Source organism: Alexandromys fortis, unplaced genomic scaffold, assembly GCF_014885135.2.
Source record: "Alexandromys fortis isolate MF-2015 unplaced genomic scaffold, M_Fortis_MF-2015_v1.1 scaffold_18, whole genome shotgun sequence".
NCBI lineage: Eukaryota > Metazoa > Chordata > Mammalia > Rodentia > Cricetidae > Alexandromys > Alexandromys fortis.
The window spans coordinates 13,238,590-13,266,183 of record NW_026067897.1 but is presented as its reverse complement, the minus strand read 5'-3'; the positions used below and the strand labels follow the sequence as shown (position 1 = coordinate 13,266,183).

Genomic DNA, 27,594 nt, shown 5'->3' with positions numbered 1-27,594 from the left:
ACCTTTAGTGTCAAACATATTACCAAGTATATAAAACTAATCAACAAATATTACTGGGCTGGAGAGATAGCTCAGTGGTTAAGAGCATTGCCTGAGTTCGATTCCCAGCAACCACATGGTGGCTCACAACCATCTGAAATGAGATCTGATGCTCTCTTCTGGCCTGCAGTCAGACACACAGACAGAATATTGTATACATAATAAATATTAAAAAAAACAAATATTACTAAATGAATCATATGTGCTCATTTCACATCTATAGATGACACTAAAAACAAACAGAAAAGAACTTACCAAATAGGATAAAAAGTCCATGTGGCGTGATAAACTGAAAAGATAACACAAAATATAACTAAATAGAGCCCAATTTTAAAACAAGTTTACTTACAGTGTAATAAGGACAGTTTATTCTGTTAAAGCACTGTTTTGTTTCTATATATTCTGGTGATACATTTTATTTAAAATCCTCAAAACAGATTTAAGCATTTTAACACAAACCTAGACTACATGTAAGAACCCACCATCGCACTTCCTGAAAGACTACTTAGACCACTTCTCAACTTACATCAGGATTGAGGTTGGTGACAAGCAGAACAGAATTCCCTGGTATGCCACTTGTCCCAGGAATGGCCATCCTTCCAGTGACAGCAGAGGAGGTGAGTGTGAGGGGACCAAGGGCTCCAGGAACAGCTGGGACAGACAGACCTTTTAAAACACAAAAATATCCTCTTACATTATAGTTATCTGGATAATAACATTTGATAGATACAACTTAAGCAAATTAACTGAACATTGTAAAAAGGAATACAGATTATCATAAAGGCTATCAAAGAACAGCTTTTCTTTCCAGAGTCTGTTTGAAAGATGAGTTCCTTATTTGTTGATATTATTTTTAATTAATACCATTCATATTGGCTCTACATAGTAACTAAACTCATTGGTCTTAAAAATCAATTAAGCTTCACAGAAAGCCTATCACCTGGGACCACTTTTCTATCCAGTACCTTCATGTCAAGTGGATGTAATTTTCATATTGACCACAAATAAAATCAGCTATATATTTTACCTAATTTTTATATGACACACATATGTAAATATATTACAGATATTAATATATAGTCCTTCAACCAAACTATCAAATGTATGCTTACATGTGAAAATATTTTTAACTGTGTAAAGTGCTATATATACAGATTATAGTCAACAATAAGTTTATCTTGTTTTAGAATTTTTACTGCCCAGGATATTCTTAAACTATGGCAAAGGATTATATATTGACACTATATTTAAAACAGCAATTTCTCAGAAGTTCCACTACTTCTTTCTTTGCTTTAAAAGAACTTAAGGACATAGGAACCTCTGTTACTATAAAAGGAGCCAATTTATTTATCTATCTTACTGTACCTGGAATGAAACCAAGGCCTCGTGTGGTAGGCACACACCATCAAGTAGCTACATCTCCTGTCTCATTTTAGGTCTTTCGGTTTAACATTTTTTATATTTATCTGATCACTCTAATTTACATCCTGCAATTAAACTGCAACAGACTTGAAATTCACCTTATTTTGTTTGACAATATAAGAATTTTAAGACTGTGCAGATGGCATTTTCCAATTGAATGCCCTTGGAAGGGAGGGGGCGAGGGATAGGGTCACTTTATATCTCTGGCTGGCCTGGAACTCTGAGATCCTCCTACCTCAGTCTCCTGACTGCTATAAATGAAGGTGTGCAACACCACACCTAGCTTGAATTCTTTGTACAGGAAACTTTTTCCTTCATATGATCTATTTCCCATGCCCTTCTAATTCACCTTGCAATTTTTGCTACTATGTATAAGTCAGATATATCCACTAAAAGCAGAACTACAGTGATGTCGGAGTCCCCTCTGTATGCTGTGATTACCATAATGAATAAAGAAACTTCTCTGGACCTAGAGCAAGGCAGAACTTAGTTAGGCAGGGAAAGCTAAGCTGAATGCTGGGAGAAAGAAGGGCAGAGTAGAGTTAGAGAGAAGCCATGGAGCAGCCGCCAGAGTCAGACATGCTGAAAATTTGCCAGTAAGCCACCGCTGCATGGCTATACACAGATCAATAGAAATGGGTTAAATTAATATAATAAAGGAGTAAGCCAATAAGAGGCTGGAGCTAATGGGCCAAGCAGTGATTTAATTAATACAGTTTCTGTGTGATTATTTCAGGTCCAAGCTAGCCGGGCGGCAGGGAACCAACAAGCGACCTCCCTCCAACATTACAGTGTGTATGTATGTGTTCTGCTTAGCTTTATAAGGCTTATCAAATTAGAAGCATTCATTGGCTTTTTCATCCCCCTCATGTACATTATACTATTTTAAACTTACAGTGTTGTAAATGAGAAATGTAGTATGTAAAATCAGATTCATGGCATACACTTCTTAATCACAAACCTGTATATAGACACAAAATTACCAACTATATGATCAAATAAAAAGTCATAATCAAAGCCAGGTGGTAGTGCACACCTTAAATCCCACTATTCAAGATGGTAGAAGCAGGAGGATCACTGTGAGTTCAAGGCTAATCTGTCTACAGAGTGAGCTCCAGGACAGTCAGGACTAGTTCCCTTCCTTTATTCCTATTATAGGGGAAAAAAATGCATTTCTTGAAATAAATGACACTCATACCCTTCACTGATAAATACTCTTCAGAACTCATGAATGGCAAAACATTTTCCAAAGTTGTTTACATTTTTATTGTCTATGCTGCCTTCAAAGTGTCGAAGAAACAAAGACAGTAAAAACCAGGTCTGTTCACATAACAAGCTTATCAATAAGGAAAGCAGCAGATTATATACACCATCTAGCAACCTGATAAAGGCTAGTTTAATGTAATTAATCCATAGTTATTTGTGCCAAGAGAAATTGAGTGATTTAAAACAAAATACTGAGTGCACAGTGAAACTAGAGAGAATTGTTTGTAAATAGAAAGATGCTTGACCATACAAGTTACTCCATGGTTGTTACACCTTAAGGCCTTTATTTTAAATTGTTCAAATTTTGGTGAGCTCCTAGAAAACAAAGAATTTCATTTAAAGAAACATTTCAAATTCAACCTGAAAGGATTCACCTGTAGCTTGAGGAAATCCAATGGTGGGGGCAAATCCAGCAGCCCCTGCATATGGAGAGGAAATTATACCTGGTGCACCTGGGAAGAAGAGAGGCTATAATAAATAGAGAGGCTAACTAAGCTTACCAACACAATATGAAATGCCTATATAAAAATACATTATAAATGGAACTGAACCATTATGGAATCATAGTTGTTCAGTAGGTAATCCCTAAAGTATAAAAGCCCTTGCTATCTAGAGAGGTTGAGCCCTTTCAACTGGGTTCAAGGATGAAGAACAGAGCTTATCTATTAAGTCTGGACTAGGCTAAGATTTTGGTGTTTATCTAGAGGCATTTTTTTTTCCTGTATGAAAAGCCATTAAGTGTTTGTTAAACTGTAATGTATTGAAGTAGTACTGGGCTGATGAGAAGAAATAATGAAGCTGGACATTATGGCACAAGCTTTTAATTCCATTACTGAAGCAGGAGGGTCATGAATCTAAGGTGTGATTTTGTTTAAACAAACAAACCTGAGATAAATTTTTGTCATTGAAATGTTTAAAGATACAAGTATGAATTACAGAGATTCACATGCCGAGGGTCCTCCAGGTATATAATACAGCAAGTGGACTAAGGAAGCACCACAGAAACTTCACTAGGATGGTTCAGAGAAGACATCTCCTGAAGTTAAGGGAAAGTTTGAGCTAGACAGTATGTTACCGCGAAGTATGGTGCTGTGTATTTGGACGAGCAATGCCACTCTTTCCTTAGGAAGCCTGGTGACAGTGTCAATAAAACAGGAATCGGTCCCAAGGAAAGAATCAAGTGTGAGATGACTGTAAGATACTCAACTGAAAACAGCATGGCAAACTCGGGATTATTATAAGCAACATACAGACTTGTAATTATGCTGACTTAGCTTTGAGTGCTCCAGTTAAAAGGGCATAAGACAATAGGATGGTCAGGCCTAAGGTGAAGGGAGGAAAGTATCCTATAGAGAAAGACAACAGCTTTAGAATGGGAAAACAGTGATCCCTGGAACCTTATAAAATACACTGAAAATGTGAGAAGGCCTTTCAATAGAAGTTACACAAGAAAATAAAGAGAAGGGAACAGTTTTCAGGGACTAAAAAGAAATGAGATTGCAAAAATCCAAGCAAAGGGGCTGGAGAGATGGCTCAGAGGTTAAGAGCACTGACTGTTCTCCCAGAGGTCCTGAGTTCAATTCCCAGCAACCACATGATGGCTCACAGCCATCTGTAATGAGATCTGGTTCCTTCTTCTGGCCAGCAAGCATATAGAACACTGCATACATAATAAATAAATAAATCTTTAAAAAAAAATCCAAGCAAAGAAAGAGCTGTTTCCATTTGTATTTCCAGATGGAATAATCCGTAAGAAATCAGCCTACGTATTTTTTCATCTTATTTAAAGATCACACAAAATCCTAAGAAAAATGGTTGGAGACCATTAATAGTTACTTATAATAATTAAGAACAGGTAATCTGCATGCATCTGAAAAGTGTCCCATGACAGAAACTAAGGTAATACAAATTAAGACAATACCTGCTTCAAAGCCATCATGCACTATGGAAAGTTTTCCCAACTAAAGGAATACTAAGTAGCCTGGTGTGATCATTTCGCATTATATATCATGTACTTACTTACTACATTTTTTTTTTAATAGCATTAAGAGGAGGCAAGACGGTTAAGACAGTAAAGTGCTTGCCTTGTATTTGATCTCCTGAACTCACATTAAAAACCTGAGTCTACTACCCTAAGCCCTCCACAGAGAGATAGAAGCAGATACTCAGCACTGGCCAGTCAGCTTAGCTTAACTGCTGAATTTCACACCAGTGAGAGATCCTGTCTTAAAAAGAAGGTAGATGAACCCGTTGATGGTGGTGTACATCTTTAATTCTAGCATGTAGGAGGCAGTAGCAGGAGGATCTCTTTGAGTTCAAGGTCAGCCTGGTCTACAGAGTGAATTCCAGGACAGGTATCAAAGTTACACAGCCAGCGAAACAGTCTTGAAAAACCAAAAACCAAACCAAAAAGAAACAAAAACAAACAAACAAACAAAAAAACCCAAAACAACAAAATAAAAAAGGTAGATGGTGCCTCCAGAATGATCCCTAAGTTTGTTCTATGGCCTCCACAGGCAAGTACATATTTGCACATGCTAGTAATGTTGGGGTTATTATTTTAAGATGTGTTACTTTTGTTTATGTTGCACTTGTTTAACTCTGTGAAGCTGTGATCCTCTGCCTGTCTATAACACTTGCTAGTCTAATAAAGAGCTGAAAGGCCAATAGCAAGGCAGGAGAGAGTATAATTAGAAGAAATCTGGAAGAGAAGGAAGACTGAGAGAGGAGGAGGACTCAGGGGACAGCTACACAGCAAGCCACAGAGTAAGAAACAAAGAAAGGTATACAGAAATAGAGAAAGATAAAAGTCCGTAGGCAAAAGTTAGGTGGGATAATTTCAAGTTAGGAAAAGCTGGCAAGAAACAAATCAAGCTAAGGCCGGGCATTCATAAGTAAGAATAAGCCTCTGTATATAATTCAATTAGGAGCTGGGTGGCAGGCCACCCCAAAAAGCCAAAATAGTAAAAAGAGTAAACAACTACAAGTAAGTACACACGCACAAATACAAGAAGTGCCATTAAAAGTTTTCATTATTGAGTTGGAGAAATGGCTCAGTATAGTATTCTGACAATTTTCAAGTTTTTAGAAAAAAAAAATAGCAATATATTATTTTTGTAACTGCAAAATTTCAAAAGTTCTATTTGGTTTAGATACTGCAGTATAGGTATTAATTTCCTTATTTTGACAAATGAATTTTATTTATGTAAGAATACTGATTGCCAAGCATGTTGGCTCAAACCAGTAATCCTGATTAGAAGGCTGAGGCGATCCTTGCTGTGTGAGCTCAAGGCGATCCTGGGCTACTCTGTCTCAAATACACAAAACACACACACACAAAGAATATCTTTGTTCTTAGTAAACATTCAGTGAATATTTGGATGTCAAGTTTATCATATTTGTAACTTACTCTCCAACAGTGTCAAATGGGAGACAAAGCTATAAATATACACAAATACAACTGGAAATGATAAAGTAAATGAGGTGTGATGCTAACAGTTGAGAAATAGTTATTTGTGCTATTCCTACAGCTTACGTTATTTTAAAAACAAAGCCACTTAAATAAGTATAAACTTTTAGAATATAAGTAATAATCTTTTGTTTTGAAAAAATATTTGTTTTTTGAAACAGGCCCTCTCTTCATGTAGCCAAGGATACCCTTGAACTCACAATCCTTGTCTCAGCCCCCTGGGTACTGGGTACATAAACTACCATACCAGCAGGTATAAGTAAATACCATTATTTAAAAGAAAAAAAAAGATTTTTTTCAAGAGCACTTAATTCTGCTTAGAAATCTGCATATTTAAAATCAAGGTTACCATTAAGATAATTAAAGTAAATACGTAGCTTTTGGGTAATATTAATGTGCTAATGTTAGAAAATAACATGGAACGCAATTTCATACTTCTAGGTGTTTTGTGAAGTAACAGAATTATCTCATATTAAGGTTTAATATATAGGCATATTCCTTTAGAACGTATGCTTTTCTTTAGAAGTCCCAAGAGAACCCAAGAAGAAAAAGGCTGACATAAGTAAGTGAAACTTGTAACTTCAGAAAATTTGCTTTGTGACTGAAAAAGAACTACTCACCAAAAGCAGCAGCCATAGGAGGTTCAAGGGGTGGCTGACCATCACCAGTAGGAAGGTCTATGCGAGTAAAGTCTCTGCTTTTGTCATTATTATATTTCACATTAAGGCTGGTGAGTTTGGAGAAGTCAATACGCAGAGTGCAGCATGCATTATAGATATTCTGGCCATCCAAAGCCTAAAACAGATGAGACAGGGACTGGTGTTTTGTCAAGACCACCCGACTCACTGAGCAGTCTCTTCTTTGAGACAGCAGCAATCCAACATTAAGCAAAGTGCAAAGGACAAAATGCCAAAGACTTGGGAAGTTTACTTTTATTATCTGAAGTGGTCACACCAAATGAAAAAAGAAAATATAAAAGCTTGGAACTATTGCATAAAATTATAGAAACACTATTATGGCTACTTTGCCCACAGTAAATATTTAAAGGCGTTAATTTCATACTTCAATTTCATTTTAGTATAATTTATATGGGTGAATATAAGGCATTGATGAAACACCACTGTAAATAGAATGCTAATAATAATATATAAATATATGTAAATTATTTGCCATTTTTTGTACTTGCTTTTTTGAATAAAAAACAAAGGGAGTCACTTGTGACCAAAGATCAGTAAGATAGTCCCTTTACTTTAATAAAATTACCAGTGGGCTATTTGTGGCTACGGTCTGCTTTCACAAATAGTCAAATTTATAAAAACAGACACAAAACCCAAAGAATATGGCAGCTGTATAATGAACATGCAGCTGGAGGGTGCAGTAGATGAAAAGGCTATATTTTCCAAACAACAACAAAGCAAAATTAAGGTTGACGAAGCTCTCCAAGAGCGCTGTATCTAATGATCACGTGTTTTATTTTGTCTCATTAAAACAAAACCAAAGATTCAGGCACTTAAAAAATAACATAAATAAACAGCACCATATTTCTAAGTTTTAATGTCTTTACTAATTCAGAGCTCAATAACAATGAGAGTTGAATATGGTTATAAAGTAGTTAGATCAATCTCTGCCTGAATGGAGACAAGTAAATGAAACCACAAGGTCAAACACCTGCTTAGCAGTCAGATTGCATCAGGAGTGCTGTGTTTAAGTACAGATTTTAAATGTGACCAACAGCAATGGGTCTCGGAGATCTGAGACACAAGACTAAAGCTGCTTCCAATGGGAAAGCAGTAAGTTTTAGCTTAGAAGGGAACAATATAGCTTACAATGATATGATCAAAAGACAGATTTAATTAAACACAAGATAAACTGGAGCAAGTGAGATGCGAAGGCTCTTCAAATGTCTCCAAAGCAAATGACTAATAATAAAAAAGGATAATTACCATTTTGGCATAATGTGCATTCAGTGGGTCAGCATACTGAAGCAGGGCTTGAAACTGATTATTCTTTGTAAAGGTGATAATCTTCAAGACTGTGCCAAATTTAGAAAATATCTGAAAAAAAGGGTTTAAGACAATCTCTTGTTCTGTAGCTCAGTCAAGCTTCAAATTCATGATCCTCTTACCTCATCAATGAATCATATTAATATATAAAATACAAATAATTTTCTCCATTAAAATTTCTGGGACAAAAATGTCTCAAAACAAGTATAAGATGTTAATATCTCAATACCTATGCATGATCCTGGCACACAACAGGTACTCAAATATTTAACTAAATTTTTGTTTTGATTTGTTTTGTTTTTTTTTGGGACAGTTTCTCTGAAGCTTTGAAGCCTGTCCTGGAACTCACTCCATAGAACAGGCTGGCCTCAAGGTCACAGAAATCCACCTGTCTCTGGATTTCTGGAGTGCTGGGATTAAAGGCACGTGCCGCCACCACCCACAAACAATTTTATAGTATGTACAAATGGTACAATTCTAACAGAAGGATATAATAGCAATTAACTGATAGTTTGATACAATGATGCGCACCAGTGTATGAATTAAAACAAGAAATCAAATGAGTCAATGATTAATTTCACCCCTGTAAGTCACCAGCTAGTTCTGGAGGCTTTTAGAGGCAGAAACAGGAGTTCAAAATCAGGCTTGTTCAAATTACAAGATACTTTAAGTACTGGCAAGTTAAAGAGCAATAAAAATTCCTGCCTTTATTAAGGCAATAAACAGGCAAAGGAAACCATGTTTGGTTATATATTATAAGTATTAAAAGAAAAATAAGAGGAAGTGAGATTAAATAGAGTGCACATTAAACTCCTCTAGCAGGGTGGTGGTTTGAGTAAAGAATGGCCCCCTCGGGCTCATTGAATATTTGAATGCAGTCACCAGGGAGTGGTACTACCTGAAAGGATTAAAAGGACTGAGAGGTGGGACCTTGCTGAATGAAGTGTCACTGGGGGTGGGCTTTGAGGTTTTAAAAGTCCTTGCCAAGCTCAGGGTCTCTCTTTTCGCCTACAGATCAGAATGTAGCTCTTAGCTACTGGTCCAGCACTTGCTTGCATACAGCCTGGTCCACACTAATGATCAGGGGCTAAACTTCGGATACTATAAGCAAGTCCCCAATTAAATGTCTAAATGTCTTCTTTTATAAGAGTTGGTATGGTCTTGGTGTCTCTTCACAGCAATAGACCAATGACTAAGTCAGGGTGAATGAGATACAGTGTTGAGGGAGCGGACTTAAAGTAATGAAGACTTTTTAAGGACAAAACATTTAAGATGACCAAATGATGGACATCCGCCAATGAACTTTGTAGAATAAGTATGACAAGCCCAAGAAACAGAAAGGGAAGTAAAGATAGGGCTAAGCGGGAGAACAGAAAACACAGAGATAGACAGAGTTCCAGAAAAGCCAAAGTGTTAAAGAATAATGTTAGGTACTGTGAGTAAGTAAATGAAGAAACACTTGTATGTGGCGCCTAAGAGCTTTGATAAACACTTCCCATTGCATTGGGAAGACGTAAACAAGGACTTCTGTAACTAAAGACTGAGTCTTACTCCAACTGATGGTTTTGAAAATTGAAAAGTCCTGCTCACATAGGAGTCCATAATCTTCTATATGAAAAAGAAAGTCTGTTACTACTTGGGGGAAATAGTAACTAAACTATAGGTCATGACCTCATGGAACTGACTAAGGTACTTGTTGGGGGTGGCAATGTTGAGTCACAGAATCAAAACTATCTTTTCTAAGATATATAAAAGCTATTACTATTACAGAAGCAAACACAAATACTCTGCTGATCTGTCACAGAGGTTATTATCTTTATGAAATAAACAGTAAAAGACCAGTTACAACTCAAGCCTCCAGTGTCTTGACTGTTAAAATGCTACTCTGTTCAATAAACAAAAAACAAATTTAATAGAATAATGAAACCAACTACTAAACCACTTTTAGGGAGGGACTCCGGTAGCTACAAACACCACTGTTTAAATTCCCTAGGAAACGCTTCCCAGGTACACTTCATTTTAAAACTGGTACTCAATTATTGAAAGGAACACATTGGTACTACTAATTCCGAATTTATGATTTATATTCATAGCTAAGAACACATTGGGAAAAGAGTAAAAGTCCTGCCATAAATTGAAATGCTGATGACGGAAATTAAAAGAATATCTAAGGTCCCAGCTTATTTATAATGTTTGAGTTTAGATAAGATGTATTTCAGTGTTTGAACATATACACACCCACCTCACAATTCTTCAGTCATATAGATTCAAAGGCACGTGTGGTAGTTTGGATGAGCATGCCCCCAAAGTCTCAGATATTTGGATACTTGGTTCCCAGAAATTGGTATCAGGGAGTGGGCTACTATGGTGACAGACCTGACCATGCTGGCTTTTTTTTTTCTTTTGTGAAAGACTTTCGGGTTCCAATTTAGAAAAGAAACTGTACACTGTTAAGTAGAGGTTAATGGGCCATTTTAGTAGATAGCTGTGCAAACCTGGCTTACTGATAATATTGTTCCCCTCAGACCATTTTTGTGATATTTTTGGCTGAGACTGTGACTACTTTCTGCCCTTGTCCTGAAAATTTACCTGCAGCTAAATTTAAAACTAACAGACTAAACCGGTGATGTGGCTTACTCGCCTTTAATCCCAGCACTCAGGAAACAGAGGCAGTTGGATCTTTGAGTTTGTGGCCAGCCTAGTCTATAGAGCTAGTTCTAGGACAGCCAAGGTCACACAAAGAAATCCTGTCTTAACAATCCCCCAAAATAATAGACTAATTTCTTTAGGGGAGGAAATTCCAAGGCAGTCTAGTATTGCCAGCCATGTGGTTATTAGTAATCACACATATGGAGATCTACAATAAGAGCAAGCAAAACAAGAAGTATAAAATGTACAGTGTGAAGAAAAAAAGAGCTTTAGGAGCAAGGCTTATGCTGAGAGATAAGATTAAAGTAGAAAGAGAAGAAAGGAAAACAAAAGAAAGAAGTTGTTTGCAAATGTAGTTCAAGGGGGCCTAGCTTTAGCATAAAGTGAGCAGCTAAACACAGCAGTGTCATCCATGTGGTTCTGGCTTTAGAGTCGTAAAAGAGGCATGAATAAAGATTGTGGGATCTTCTTACGGAGTTTATGAGAAACCATGGAGGCCAGGAAATGTGTGGCAGGCAGGACAGGCCCTGCACGAAGGCCCTGAGAGGGCAACAGTTGTGAAGAGCACTGGAGATAGCAAGAGGTTAGACGTGCTGGAGCTGTAAGATATCTGCCAAGGAAAGCTGCACATGGGGAATGAAACCAGACCAAGTAAGAGACGCACAGTTGGAGGGATGGAGTCATCTAAGTTCTCTGACACTGGACATGGAGCTATAAGATTTGGAATTAGTCCTCCTGGGTTTCAGTCTTACTCTGGTTTATTATTTCCTCCCTATATCTCCATTACTCCCTTAGGGAGTTATTCTGTGTCACTACATAATTTGTTTTCTGGTTTTATAGGAGATTAAAATTAGAGACTTAACTTTAGTCTTAAGAGACTCTGAACTTTGGACTTTTGAACACCATGCTTCAAGGTAGAAAGGCTTCACCCCAACCAGGCAGTTGCAACACTTTGCCTGGCCTAAGAGGTTCTCTTTAACTGCAAAAGATTCCACAATCCTTTTACTCAGGGGCCTTCATAATGCTAAAGCCAGAACCCTGTGGATAACACTGTCCTAGTCAGCTGCTTCCTCGGGATGGAGCCTGACCCACTTGAACCACATGAGACTGAAAGATTACGGGGTCTTTTGAAATTGGATAAAATGCATTTTACATTATAAGCCACAAGTCTATAGTGGCCAGAGTGGACTGTGTTGGTGGAACTGTGATGTGGGAGTGTCATATATCAATCTGTTGATTTCATTGGCTGAGCAATAAAGAAACTGCTGGCCCTGATAGGTTAAAAGATAGGTGGGCTGAATAAACAGGATAGAATTCTGGGCGGAAGAGGAAGTGAGGTCAGACTCTGCTCTGCTCCCGGAGACTCAACAGCTCTGCTCTCTGGAGCAGAGACACCATGATGGACGGAGGCTAGAATCTTCCCTGTAAGCGCACCTTGGGGTGCTTACACACATCATTAGAAATGGGCTAGTCCAGGTGCGAGAATTAGCCTGTAAGGGTTAGAGTTCATGGGCCAAGCAGTTCTTAAATGAATACAGTTTGTGTGTTGTTATTTCGGGCATGAGCTAGCCAAGCGGCCGGGGTGTTGGGGACGCAGCCCCGCCGTTCCTATTACAACAGAACTGTTTGGGAATGATTAGTAGGATGGCTTTATTGGGAAAAGTATTTTTAGTTTTACTCACTAAAAAATTACGTAAGTAGGTGTGACCCTCCATTTGTAAATTTTAAATATCACTAGTCCTATTTAGTGGATTATCTTTGATAAGACAGCTTACATCTATTAGTAAATTATCTGCAAAAATTACACTGGATATAAGTGATTACCTAACAATGCATATCATATATCTGTGTACGTACTAAAGCTTAACTTCCCTTCAAAATTTACACACACACACACACACACACACACACACACACATTTGGAGGTGGACAGGGTTTCTCTGTGTAGCTCTGGCTATCTTCAACTTACTCTGTAGGCCAGGCTGGTCTTGAACTCACAGAGATACACCTGCCTCTGCCTCCTGAGTGCTGAGATTAAAGGTGTGCACCACCACTGCACTGCCAAATATTTTTATTTATGAGTGTGTATGTGCACCATGATAATAATGGACTAAGAAGCCTCTGAAACTATAAGCAAGCACCAAATCCAACGTTTTCTTTTATTAAGAGTTACCTTGGTCATGGTGTCTCTTCAGAGTGATTACTCTGAAGAATAATTCCATTTTGTTGGTTTTGATGTGGGATTTTGTTATTAACAAGCCATCACATCTGGTTAAAATTAGAATTTCTCACCCACTGTTTTCCCTCCAGTGTTTGGTATCATTATCATAATTATTGGTACGAGGAACTGAACATTAAGACCGCACGCATGAAAGTTCTTCATGCCACATGGGCTCTAAAATTCAGCTACATCCCAAACCTTGCCACTTTGATGCATCTTTGTAAATCACAAATTCCAAACTAGGCCGGATGTATTAACATACCATTCAACACCAGCACTCAAGAAGCAAATATCTCTGTGAGTTTGAGACCACACTGGTCAATAGTGATTTCCAGGATAGGGCTATAAAGGTCAATTCCCGTCTCAAAATAAATGAAGGAAAAAACTTAGGGGGGGGGGGCTGTCAAAAATACCTGACACAATTTCTTCTATGCAACAGGGTGGTAAGTCTTTTATTATTTAAGCAGATAATGAAAAGAAAATATCAACCAAATTGGTAAGGAACAGATTTAGGGTGGGGGAGGGGGAGGAGGAGGTTACTGTAAGTAGTGTTACTGTGCTGCAGTTCACTGTGTAGGCCAGGCTGGCCTTGAACTCAGAGAGCTGCCTGCCTGTCTCCCAAGTGCTGGAATTAAAGTCCTGTGTTATCACACCCAACTTTAAAAACAGATATTAACTAAATTTAGGAAATCATAGTCGATTCTTCTTTCAGAAGAGCTTCTTCCTTACCTGATGAAGAACTTCCAAAGTGACAGGGTAAAATAGGTTTTCAATAATTATCCGGAGCACAGGACTCTGCCCAGGTAGCACTGTGCCTTCACTGGAAGGAGCTCCAGGAAGGGACAGGTTTCCTGACTGTACAGCACTGACAGCCTGCAGTGCAGCTTGGGCTCTCTAGAAAGCAAGCCAAAACAAGAAAAAAGAAAAATTACCACTTTTGATCACAGAAGCAGCGAATAGATCCTGAAGCCGAGATGACATAAAACAAACTCATTTCCATATACTTAATCTGGATGCACATATCCCAACTTGTAGAATTTAAGTTTTCAATTTGCTTGGTCGGTCTTTCTTTTTTTTAAAGATGGGGCTCAGGAGATGGCTTGACCAATCAAATGCTTGTTATATGAGCATAAGGACCTGAGTTTGACCCTGAAAATTCACATGAAAAAGCCAGGAACAGTGGTGCATGCTTTTAGTCCCAGCATTATTGCTTAACAATTCAGTTCTAAACCCTTTGGATGGTTTAAAAACAAGTGTAAATATGACTGGTGTGTGAGTGGGGAAAGCAGGCCTGCCACAGAATATCATCAACAAGCAGAGGAGCCAATCCATAGCCAGGGCTGCCTTGCAAAGGGAAACCAGGACCTATTAAAATACAGGGGAGGGAGGGAGGGAGGGAGGGGGTATAGGGGTGTGTGTAAGTACATTCAATGTTAATGTCAGCTATCACCTGAAGAGCATGCTGGAGCTCAAGGAGTTAGAAGGGTGCACACAATGATATAGGAAGCCAGTGCAATGAAGACGACCTGAGCAGGGTGAAGAGGTCGGTGGGGAGGGCAAGAGGCTAGAATGTGATCAGGCTAACCCATCACTCAATTAGCCTGGCATGGATTGTTAGCGTACAAGCAAGCTTCTAATACATTTCCACTGAAATGAAATAAGGAATTCTAAAAAGCGGCTGGTTGAGAGCTGTGGCAGGAAATGCAGAAGGCAGGTGTGAAATAATTTTGATTTTGTAGTATTTTTGTTAACTTTCCAGAATGTAGAAATCAATAAAATTATAAAGGTGATATGTCAAAAGGATACAGAAGACAACTTGAAATTATTCCCACTGGCCCAATCCAAGAAATTTGAGCATCAAAGGTCATCCATAAAATAAACAGAAATGCTTTTAAATCCATAATGCTAACAACTGACAGTTAGTAAAGAACAACATTTATGATATCTCCAAATGCCTGTGAATGAGATATTATTTCTTCCCTCTAAGTTGGGCCCTCCATATCTGCAGGCACGACACTAAACAAAGAAAAAAAACTTCCATCTATACACACACTCCCTAATAAAATAACAACTTTGGGGTTTCTGTTGGAATCAAGTCTTGTTATTATGTAGCTAAGGCTGGCCTGGAACTTGTCATCCTCCTTCCGGAGTGCTGGGTATTACAAAGGTGTATCACCACACCTGGCAGAGTATCACAACTAATTACACAGTAATCACGCTGCACTGGGTATTTTAAGAAATCTAAGAGGGGATGTAAAGTATACACAGCAATGTGTGCTTATGGTATATACAGCTATTACACCATTTTATGTAAGAAGCTTTAGCATCCTTGGACTTTAGAGTGAGAGTCCAATAACAGCTAAGCAACCTACTACCCTTCTCAAGGAATAAAAGAAGTACAGGAACTCCATAGTACAGAAGTCTAGCAAACATGACTGTGTCACTTCTAGATGTATTTGGCAAAGATACATATCCTGAATTGAACCAAAAGGAAATATAAGACCAACAAAAGTTGAGGGACATTTTGGGAAATAAACTGCCTTTCATTTTCAACCATGTTAAGGACATCAGATTAAAATAAAAGAATCTGTCTATAAAATGACTAGAAAGACATAAGCAAACGGAATGCATACATGAACCTAACTATACCAAGTATTATTAGGACAATGAGCAAAACACAAATGGAATCTACAGATGGCAGGAGTAATGTACCAATATTAATTTAGTTTTTTTTTTGGAGTCCAGAAATAGGTACTGAACTCAAGGCCTCATGAACACCAGGCACCTGAGCCTTTTTGGGGGTACTTTTTCACTTCAAGATAAAGTCACACTAAGTTAGTTGAGCTGGCATTAAAATACATGTGGGGTCTCAAAAAACCTTGAACTCATGATCCTCCTGAGTAAATGCGATTACAGGTCTGTGTCACCAACCCAAACCGGTGTTCACTACCTTATTCTAGTTGGTAGAAGAAACACCCCCATTTGTAGCAAGTATACACAGTCAATACTGAAGGACCAGGTGGGTCATACACTCACAAAAAAGGCCTGAGACTTGAACTTAATACTCTATATATTTTTTCCATTTGTAACTCCCTCAAAACTTACACTAGTTAAAGATGAAGTGAAAGGACAGTAAGTACCACCTGCTCAATCGTATAACATTAACTGATTTAGGGCTGAACTTCTGGTATTGGAAAAAAAAATTGGTATACTCTTCCCTAAGGAAAACTATTTCTTAAGCTCTCAGCATTCCTTAGCGCGTGATTGAGACCTTGTGCACCTCACCCCCAATGGAGACAGGGTTTTATTATACAGTCATAGTGCTGTGTGATATTAAGCTCTTTGGACTCTTTTTCAGGGCCCGCCACCCAGCTCCCACATGAATCACACATGGAGGCTTATTCTTATAAATGCCTGGCATTAGCTTGGCTTGTTGCTCGCCAGCTTTTCTTAAATTTTCCCAACTACCTTCTGCCTCTGGGCTTTTCATCTTCTTTATGTCTTACTTTCCTTCTTACTCCGTGGCTGGCAGGGTGACTGGGTGGCTGGTGCCTGATGTCCTCCTTTCCTTGTTCTCTTTTTGCCCCTTACTGCTTGCTCCTTCTCCTTGTTTCTCCTTCTATTTATCCTCTCTGCCTTCAGGCCCACCTATCCTTGTTCTTGCCTCATTATTGGCCATTCAGTTCTTTTTTAGGACCATCAGGTGTTTTAGACAGGCAAAGACTCACAGCTTCGCAGAGTTAAAAAATAATGCAGCCTAAACAAAAGTCACAAACCTTAAAATAATATTTCCCAACACACAGCTAGCCTCAAACTCAGTCTAGTACTGAAATTACAAGTTCCTTCACACTAGCCATATTTACTTAATGTTTATAATTTGAAAATTGTGTGTGCATCAAAATAAAAAATTTTGCAAATTAAACATGGTTTTCATTTTCATACACTATATTCAATTTCAAACTATTAGTCACAGAATTGCTAATTTAAATAATTGATGGTAGTTTTAATTTTTTGCTTATAATTTTTCTAATGTGAAATGCTTGAGTGTTTAGCTTTGTGCTACAATGAACTTTGTTAAAATTAAAAGGACCTTTCTCAAACTTGGGAGCCTTTTACTTACTTTCTGTATTCTTAACTCAACAACCCCCACCACCACCTTGGTTTTTTGAGACAAGGTTTCTCCATGTAGCTTTGGAGTCTGTCCTGGGACTCTGTGGAAAAGGTTAGCCTCGAACTCACAGAGATCTACCTGTCTCTGGGATTAAAGACGTGCACCACCACCACCTGGCAGCAAATCCCATTTTTTCACACTTGTATTTGTTCTTTTTCTTTTATATTTTGATTTTTTTCAGGACAGGGTCTGGAACTCATTATGTAGAACAGGTGTTCTTGAACTCAGAGATCTGCCTGCCTTTACCTCCCATGAGCTAGAATTAAAGGCATGCACCACTGTGCCTGCCTATGAATATGCTCTTTGTCTATTTTAAACACTTAATTCCTTCCTTACAAGTTAGAGAAAACCTCTTTTTAATATTCAGAATGCTTCATAAATCTGTATGTGTGCAGAGGCCATACAAATCTCTGCATAAATTCCAACATTAGTACACATGCTGAAGTGACCACAATCCTTTTAAAAATGCTAGTCTACAAACATTTTAATAATGGTTTTTTATACAATGCAATTTTTTACATATCAGATAATACATAAAACGCCCAATATTTAGTTCCCAAAGCAACATCACCTCTAACAACAATATGTGAATTAGCCAAACATTTTGTTTCCATTATTCTCAAAACTATTCTTATAGCTAATAGTGTGGGGTCCTAGACACCCCTCCCCCAGTCTTGCTTTAAACGGGACAATCTACCTCATTTACTACACTGTGAGCGTCTCAGTAAGATTTTATTAGAAAATGAGGATGGTGGTTCTTTTACAGTTTTGAAAATTAACTCAGATTCCATTTAAATCCATGAGTTTGAATTTTTGGGGAGTACCGATCAAAAAAGAATCAAGATTAGAATCAACAGGTAAATATGTATGAACTGCATTCTACACACTCCACAAGAGAGACATGGAAGCTACTAATCAGTGCTATCCTACAGCCAACAGATTCTTATGATAAAGTCAGATTTTACCCTGTTCAATAAAACAGCTATCAGCCACAGTAACTGGGGAGCTGAATTTTATAAGTAGCTAAATATATAGGTCATTATTTCTGCACTGGTTGTTACAGTTCTGGAGTACCTGGGCAAAGACATTATCATAGTGGGCATTCCTCTCATGTAAAAATGATTAAATATCAAAAGCATGTGCAACTAAAAACAAATTTGATCTCATTTAATTCTTTACTTATGATGTCAACAATCATTCTGTTAATTTTAATTCTACGTGAGTGGTCGCTGCTGGTAGTTTTGCTGCTATTGTTCTTCACTTTTTCTTTGACAGAAAAATAAGAGACTCAATGGTGCATATTGCCTTAGTCACTATAGAACATTCAATACAATTTGCACTGGTGCTCACAGAGCACTGATTCAAGCTTTCTAAATAACTAGCAAGAAAGTGAAGACAGGCTTTTAAAGTGGGGTATGGTGGTACACACCTATAATCCTAGCACTAAGGAGACAGAGTCTGAAGTAGCAAAAGCTCAAGAGATGTGGGGAAGAAGGAGCAGAAGCAAAGGAAGGAATAAAAAGATGGAGGAAAGAAAGGGGGAAGGAAGGAAAGAAAAATACTTCTGAACATAAAAACTCGAAGGGGATGACAGTGAAAAATGATAGATATATTTTTATAATCATAAGATTTTGAGCTTTTTGTTTTGTACCAAGATATGGTTTCATGGTGTAGCCAAGGTCAATTTTGAATTAAATCTTCCTACCTCAGTTTCTCCAGTGCTGAAGTTATAAATATGCATATAAATACAGACATACATATAAATTATGTAACCACATCAAGTTCTTAGTAGCAATTTTTAACTAAACAAAAACATTTAAGCAAAACAAAAAATGTTTGAAGATAAAAACACTTCTGATGTTTAAAATTATAAAGCAATAAAATTACTCCTGTAGGATAAGATTTTTAGACATTTGAGCCAACAATTCTAGAATGATTATACTATTAATATGGAAAATAGAAGCAGTATAATCAAACAAGCACAAGTACTGTGTTAAGTTTCAGTGGGGAGATTTATTTTTTATAAAGCTTAAGCGTGCCCAAGGGAGCAGGGTGGCACACACTTGTAATCCCAGCACTTAGAGGCTGATAAAGGAGGACAGGAGTAGGAGGACAGCCTGACTGGGGCATCATAGTGAGTCCCTATCTTAATAAAACAAAACAAAAGTATCTGTGATGTCAAAAACATGGACCAGCATGAAGTGAATACTCTAGTCTTTTAATTTTAATAATTATTTGAGAGAACATTTTAAAGGTAAAATCCTTACAAAATCATTTCTACAGATTCATAAACTATTTAATAAGGTCAAGAAAACCTCCAAAGGAGGTTTCAAATTTTGTACTTCACAACACAATTACATTTAATAATTATAATTCTTCTGCAAATCAAGGAGGTGGAACTACTTTATATCAATGGTTCTCAACCTTCGTAATGCTTTAATACAATTCTTCATGTTGTGAACCCCCACCATAAAATTATTTGCTACTTTATAACTGTAATTTTGTTCCCGTTATGAATCGTATTATCTGTTTTCCAATGGTCTTAGGAAACCTCTGTGAAAAGGTAGTCGGATCCATCAGAGGGTTGTGACCCACATGTTGAGAAACTTTAACTTCATAAGGACTTGAACAATTGTCTACTGCTGAGAGTTGCATGCATGCTTTGGGGGTATATCTTGATACTCAGAGAACAAAAAAAAGGAAGAAATGTGAATCTATCTACTTCCTAGTTTTCAGAATAAAAACAAACAAAAAACTCAACATTTTTAAATACATGGAACAGGTACTTTCCATTTTGATTTAATGTTTGGTTAACATTCATATTGAACATTGTACAAAAGTGAAAGTAAAAAGTGTTGGGAAGAAAGCAAGGCTATCTAAGAATAAACTAGGCCATTCGGGTGCCTGTGGTTGCCAAGCAACTGGGATTTCTCACTGTTTCCCTTTGGCATAATCCAATCTTTAAGTTTGTATTAAATTATCTTTTCTTCTAACAATTTATACTAACATACTTAGGAATCAGACTACTGCAAAAACTGTATGACGTGCATGAAGAAAATGTTTAAATTCTACTCAAAGACTTTAAAAGAAAACAAAGCACAACTTCTAACAATGAAAGATCAGAAGAATATGTTAATCATTTCCAAACTTGCAAAACAACCCAATTTCAATTTTTTTTTAAAAAACAAGAGTTAACAAAATAATTATAAGGCATATAATAAGTTAATTTCTAAACATTGTCTCGAAAAACCAAAAAAAAAAAAAGTTAATTTCTAAAGAGACAGTATATATATCTCTCCTCAATAGATTAAGCTATATAGTGCACACTAAGGCAGGAAAAGAATTGAAAAGTCAAGTCCAAACTAGATTTGGAGTACATGCTTAGTAAGCAACATTCAAGAACGAAGAATGTAACAAGTGTATATAAATGCATATTGTGAGCATGCAGGAAAAACTACGGCAAGTTTCACAACAGTAGATTAATAAATGGGTTATTAAGTAAGTTAATTCAGAAGAAACTTATCTTGCCATAAAGAAGAATAAATCTTCAAAAAACAAACAAACAAAAAACAACAGGCGAGCAAAGACTTGAATAACAAACCAGAAGCCTTTAGAAGAGGGGTTTGAGAGATGGTTGAGCTAGTTATTGAAAGCACTTGTAGCTCTTGCAAAAGACCTGGGTTGAATTTGTAGTGCCCACATGATGATGGCTCACAACCATCCATAACCTAAGCTCCAAGCAACTGGATATTTTCTTCTTCTAATCTCCATGGGCACCAGACACACATGTGGTGTACATTCATACACACATTCATAATCATAAAATTAAGTATATACATTTTAAAAAAATATTATAAGAAGTTCTGTTTTGTTTAAACCCTGGTACACTGTATTAAAGAATGGGATGTGTTGGGAGCTGTAGATCCCTGGCCCCCGACTTTCTTTGCCGGCCGCAGACCCTTTGTCTGCTGGAGTGAACTGAGCAAAACACTTGTGCCTGCAGCTGCTATATCCCAAGAGTATGTACCCTAATTGGTTATCCAAAACCAGACGGTCAGCTCTGAAATCATATACACAGAAGCAACATTAAACAGACTGGGTAAGTTTTAGTGTGTCTGTCTGTGTGCGTCCCAGGAGGTGGTAGTGCTTGCTTTACTCCCAGTGCTTGGGAGGCAGAGGCAGAAGCAGGTGGACCTCTGACTTTGAGTCCAGTATGGTTTACAGTGTTAGTTCCACAACAGCCAGAGCACACAGAGAAATCCTGTCTTGAATGGGGCGAAGGGAGTTAGTGTGTGGAGTGTGGGGTATATGTGATGGACACGACACACTAATATATGTATAACAATAATAATTTTTTAAAAAAAAGCAGTTACGAATTTGAGAAGGAATGGGGAAATGGGAAGGGTTAAAGGAGAAGGAAAGAGAAAATGATGTAATTATATTTAAATTTAAAAAGGTATTTAAAAGTTAAAATACACTTTATTAAAATGTACTTGTTTTGTAGACAAGTTTTTCATGTTAAAATAAATTTCTATTTAACTACTTAAAATGAATCTGGAAAGACACAAAAGACTCACCATGAACTGAATCAAAATAAAAAACAGAAATAAAAACATTATGTTGTTATATAATATTCCACATTCACTTGAGGAGTCAACTCACTGAAAGAAAATTTCTGACCAAATTCTTTACATCTTAAACTATCTCCTTAACATCACAACAGGAGTATCACCCCTGGCTAGATCCTGGTAGAGTGCTTGACAAACACACAAGACCCTAGAAGGCCAATTCCAAGCTTTTACTTTCTGTCAAAACAAAGGCTAAATTTGTTTTAGCATTCCTTTGACATCTGTGATTTTAGGAGGTACAGAACTTTATCTATTTTTAATTGTGAAAACAGATTTGAGGGGAGAAAATGTTACTGCTTGCTCTTCTGTATCTTCCTGTGTAGTAGTCCAGTTTCCCACTGCTAGGATTACAAGAATGTGACGCCATGTATGGCCCAGTAAATGTCATTTATAATGACATAACTTCCTATGTTTCCAAATGAAACTTTTTATTATTAAGCTTGTAATAACAAATTATATATTCAATCATAATAAAGTACACTAAAATAAAGAAAAATATGTGGTGGTTCTTCTGTAACATATAATATTTTAAGTTATTATGCCACGTTTATATACTTATTCTTACAGATGCCTATAATACTTACAGCCTGATTAGGCAGATTGTCAGTCTTAAGTTCTCGGTGATTGGAATACTGGATATAAACAGGCTGACTTCGTAGATGAGGAGTAACAGGAGTGTAATAATTTACCATAGTAACAGCAGCTTCTTCAGAAGCCATTTCTAAAAAGGCCTGCAATAAACATAAAAGATGGTTAAGAATTATTGTATACTGGTTTAAACTCCTGCTTTCTCAGCATACATTGACGCTGTCCCCCAAGAAGATAGAATAGTCTTGGAAAATTGGCTCCAATAAAAGTTTTCAAGCCAGGTGGTGGCCACTTACACCTTTAGTCCAGTAAGTCAAGGCCAGCCTGGTCTATAAAGTGAGTTCCAGGACAGCTAGAGCTGTTACACAGAGAAATCCTAGATTGGGGGGGGGGGGGGCTCCAAAATTACCAGTTGATTATTGTTCGGTTTTTGGTTTTCTCATTTCTATTCCTCTAAATGCCTAAAAATAGTTATAAAGTTAAAAATAAATGTTTGTGTTAAAATTACAAATAAATACTTTCACGAGTTATGATTTACTGGTTTTTGTTGTTGTATTGATGCTAAAATTGGGGAATAAATTACTAGAGTACAGAGAGGAAATAATAGAATTTCATTCAGTAGGGGCTAAAAAGGAGTTAAAAACAAAGATCCGAGTGTGAGTTATAGTGATATTTTCATTGTAAGCTAACAAATAAAGCTTACCTGAAGATCAGAGTGCAGAGCTAAACCACTAGTTAGCCACAGAGGCTAGGCAGTGGTGGTTCACACCTTTAATCCCAGCCCCACAGATGTAAGGAAGGGATATGGCTGGGCAGAGAGCAGTATAAAGTGGGAGGAGACAAGAGCTCAGATGCAGTCTGAGGATTCGGTAGAAGAAGAACTCTTTAGTGGTTGACTGATCTGCTTCTCTGATCCTTCAGCTTTCACCCCTATTATCTGGCTCCGGGTTTTTATTATTAAGGACAATTAGAATTCGCGTTACAGTGAGTGCAGTGGTGAACACCTTTAATCCCAGCACTGGGAGCAGAAGAAGTGCGAGAATTTCTGAGTTCCTGGACAGCCTGGTCCAGACCATAGTGAGAAAAATCAGAAAGTCTGTTAGAGGGCGGAAAAGGGAGACAGTGGTGGAAAAGTACTACCCTGCCTAAATTCTTAAACAGGATCTGGGTATATGAATTTGCTCTTCTTCGTTTTTATAAATTAGCCATCTACAAATGAAATGGAACATTCTTTTTCAGTTGGAGGCCCTACAATCAAACCCTGCTAACAAGGAGCCAATGTATCTGATCTGATAGCAGGGCATGAGAAATGTCAGAGCCTGAGTAAAACCTGACTGAAATCTCCACCTGCCTACAGCAACTTGTGCTTCAGTTTTCTCTACTAAAATATGCAGCTATCTAAGCAAGCTATAACTCTTATAATTCAAACATGAAATGACTGTAGTTAGAGTACTAGTTAGGTGGTCTGTCTAAGACTCTGTAGGAAAGAGCTATTAAACATCAGCGTATGAAGGCATTCACTCAAAATAGTAGCATACATACTCAGTTTTCTTCAAATTTTTTAATTTTATGTTTCTTTTGTGTGTTTCAATTTTTACATGTATAGGGTGTTTTGTCTATGTATGTTTATGTACCATATTGCAAATATTGCCCAGATGCCAGAAAAGGGAGTTGTATCCCCTAGGACTCAAGGGACAGGTAGTTGTGAGCTACCGTGTGGGTGGTCTAGAAAAGCAGCCAGTGCTCTTAACCACTGAACCATCTCTACACCCCCCACATTCAGTTTTTCTCACTTTTCAATTATGCTTCTAACCAACACTCATTCTGTACACTTTTAAGCAAAAGCTACGTATAAATCTATATAGTGTGTTTTATATATATATGTTTACACACTATGCACATGAACACTGTGTTTATACATTTGTATATTATGTACACAAATGTACACACGCACACACCCCTACCTGCACATAGTACTTTGAACCACTACCAGCAAAGAATAGGTCGGGGTAATACCACATCTTTAAAAACAAAATCTCTCTACTTGTGAACGTTTTTCATTATACATGTGAGATAAGGTTTCCCAATTCAAGATTTCTAATAAGAATTTCTTTAAAACTTAAAATTCCAGCCCAGAATGAGATATCAAGTATACAACAGTAGTTAGCAAACAGCATTAAAGTACCAAAAACTTGCTACATTCCATATCCATTTATCCATCTTTGCTCCTGTGAAGAAATCTTTCTGAACATATACCTACTACCTTATCCAGTACCCTATTATCATCCATGCCTTAGCATAAACTCACATTATTTTAGCAAATGCTTCTAGGGCTTAGAAATAAGCGTTGAGAGATTCGTAAAAATATAGATGTAAACACTTATAGCACATATGTAAACATAATCACATTTCACATAAGACCTGGAGATACTAGAAAATAAAATAGTTTCAAATCCTCCAAATAAAGACTATTTAAAAAAAGCAAAGGGTCAATTACTGGAGTAAAGAAATCTAGGAATGTCCTACATTAAGTCAATACTGATTCAATCACTCAAGTGACACTTGGTACCTATAATCATTGCACTAATACAAGATGAGATAAATAGCGCGAGAAAGCAGAGATGGAAGAAGCTTCTTGACATTTAGATCTTATCCTATACATTGATTCTAGCTATGTAGACTGCTGTAATTTCTGTGATAGGATTAAAATGGCAATAAAACTTTCTTGGTTTTGTAGCTGTTTGGGGAGAGCAGGGTCTCTCTACATAAACCTGTCTATTCTTGAACTCACTATGTAGACGAGGCAATCCTTGAATTCAGCAATTCCCTGCCTTAGTCTCCTGAGTGCTGGGATCAAAGGCATGTGTCAACACACAAACTTTTAATGAATCAAGGTTTGTCTCCTTTTATAATGGCTGATGAAAAAGAATATAAATATACCAACCATACTGAGCACTCAGAACTACCTATAAGAGTTATCTCAAATTTATGCAAAACTAACCTGATCAAAATCAGCATAAACTTTTTCTTATATAATCCTTTCTCATTATAAAATAGCATTAGGAAGTAGTTTTAGTTTAAGTATAAATCATTTAAAATTCATCAATAATAGGCATTGGTAATATGATTTATTAAAACATTAGAAATGTTGAGTAAGTCAGACACGGTAGTGAAGGTCTTTAATCATAGGACTCAGGAGGCAAAGATAGGCAGGTGGATCTCTGAGTTCAAGGCCCAGTCTGGTTAAGAACACTGGTTATACACAAATTAATAGAAATAGCTTAATTTAAGATGTAAGAGTTAGTTAATAAGAAGCCTGAGCTATTAGGCCAAACAGTGTTGTATATATTAATATTTAGTATATTAATTAATATTGATATATTATATTAATAGTTGTGTATATTAATATAGTTTTGTTTGATTATTCAGGTCTAGGCAGCCGAGAAACGAATGACCAGTGTCCATTACACATAGGGAGTTCCAGAATAGCCAGAGTTACAAAACAGAGAAACCCTGTCTCAAACAAACTGAAGAACACTGGTCTGATTACCAGTACCACTTGGCAGCTCAGAATTCTAACTCTACTACCAAGTGATTGATCCATCACTCTCTTCTGACCTCCATGAGCACTAGGTATGCACATGGTGCACATGTGCATGCAGGAAAACACACAAACACATAAGTATTTTTAAATAAATCTTAAAACAAAAATAAAGATAAGCTTTCCATATAGAATCTAGACACGGCACTACTGATGTTTTTCTGAAGTAACCAACAGAGTTCCACTTCATAATCTGAAAGTTTGTAAGTCACCACCAGGGGAGAAAGCTGATGAAATTATTCCCGTCTCTCCCAACATTCCACCTTTGTAAGTGGGTCCACTAAAAGCACAGTTTCTTGGTGAAGTGTATTACTAAAGAGCTCCATGATGAAAATAAAACACAACAGCTAGGGTTAGCTTACAGAGTCAACATAAACACAGAGAAAAACTGTGAACTTGCACAGACTGCCTTTCACAAACAATTCATTTTAGATCTGCGCATGCAACCCGGGCAATTTTTAGTAGCAGAGCCTGATTGATCTAAGTGATAGCCATGTACCAACTCCAAAAAATGTGTTAAGTGCAGACCGAATACTACAGAATGCTACTTGATGTCTCTAAATCTCAGTGACCTCAACTAAATTAAATAGGAATGTTGTTTATTAAACAGACTAAACTCAATCAGGCATTATCCTGTGTCATGTCCGATTATTTATAAATGAAAATATTCAAGAAAAGCAGAAGAAACAGGTAACACAGTATAACATGTTACAAAATTTCTAAGGCCTGGATTTGGTATCTTCTTCATTACAATGCTGGGCATACAAGATTTTCAGTACAGCCAAAAATATGTTAAGAGAATTTATTCTAGTAGGGTCCAAGTAGGAACAAGAAGACACTCAATTTTATGAGCAAGATGGTTACTATATTTTGTCAGATACCAGAAAATGAAGCTTCCTTATTCGCCTTAAGAAAAACTCAGTTTTAGGAACATTGAAAAATGCAAATTTTGTTTTTGTTGTTTTTGATGGGAGGTGGAGAGGAGACAAAGACAGAAGACGCAGAGACAAGGAAGAAATACACTAATGGGAGAAAATATGTACAAACTATATATCTGATTAGAAGTTATTAACCAGAATAGATAAGGAATTTCAAAAATTCAACTATAAAACTAAAAAAAACAATTCTATTTTAAAAACCAGGTAACATAATTGGGCCTGTCTGCACACAACTGTAAAGTGAGGGCTCCATAGCTCTGGAGTTAGAGTGCTGGCATTGTTAGTGTGAAATTCCAGAAGGGAGAAGGTAGAGGCAAGAGGTTCTCAAGATGAAAAGTCGAGAGGATGGTATGATCCTGTCCTTGGTGGGTAGAGGACAGATAAAAGATCTCTTAGAATTTTTTTTTCCAAAAGAAAAACAAATGGTCAACAGCTATTTGAAAAAAATATTCAGCCTGGCCGTGGTGGCGCACGCCTTTAATCCCAGCACTCGGGAGGCAGAGGCAGGCGGATTTCTGTGAGTTTGAGACCAGCCTGGTCTACAAGAGCTAGTTCCAGGACAGGCTCCAAAACCATAGAGAAACCCTGTCTCGAAAAAC

At 37.2% G+C, this 27,594-nt stretch overlaps 1 protein-coding gene across 1 annotated transcript in view; it reads right to left on the bottom strand.

Annotated features, from left to right (window-relative positions):
- Positions 1 to 27,594, bottom strand: part of Ptbp3 (polypyrimidine tract binding protein 3) — a 40,987-nt gene that overhangs the window by 11,348 nt on the left and 2,045 nt on the right. The window contains exons 2-8 of the mRNA XM_050163802.1: positions 22,453 to 22,599; positions 13,799 to 13,963; positions 8,140 to 8,250; positions 6,817 to 6,991; positions 3,102 to 3,179; positions 566 to 705; positions 295 to 328 (exon numbers count right to left, since the gene is read on the bottom strand). Of these exons, the coding sequence (XP_050019759.1) occupies positions 295 to 328; positions 566 to 705; positions 3,102 to 3,179; positions 6,817 to 6,991; positions 8,140 to 8,250; positions 13,799 to 13,963; positions 22,453 to 22,599 (850 nt within the window). The remainder of the gene's footprint in view (positions 1 to 294; positions 329 to 565; positions 706 to 3,101; positions 3,180 to 6,816; positions 6,992 to 8,139; positions 8,251 to 13,798; positions 13,964 to 22,452; positions 22,600 to 27,594) is intronic.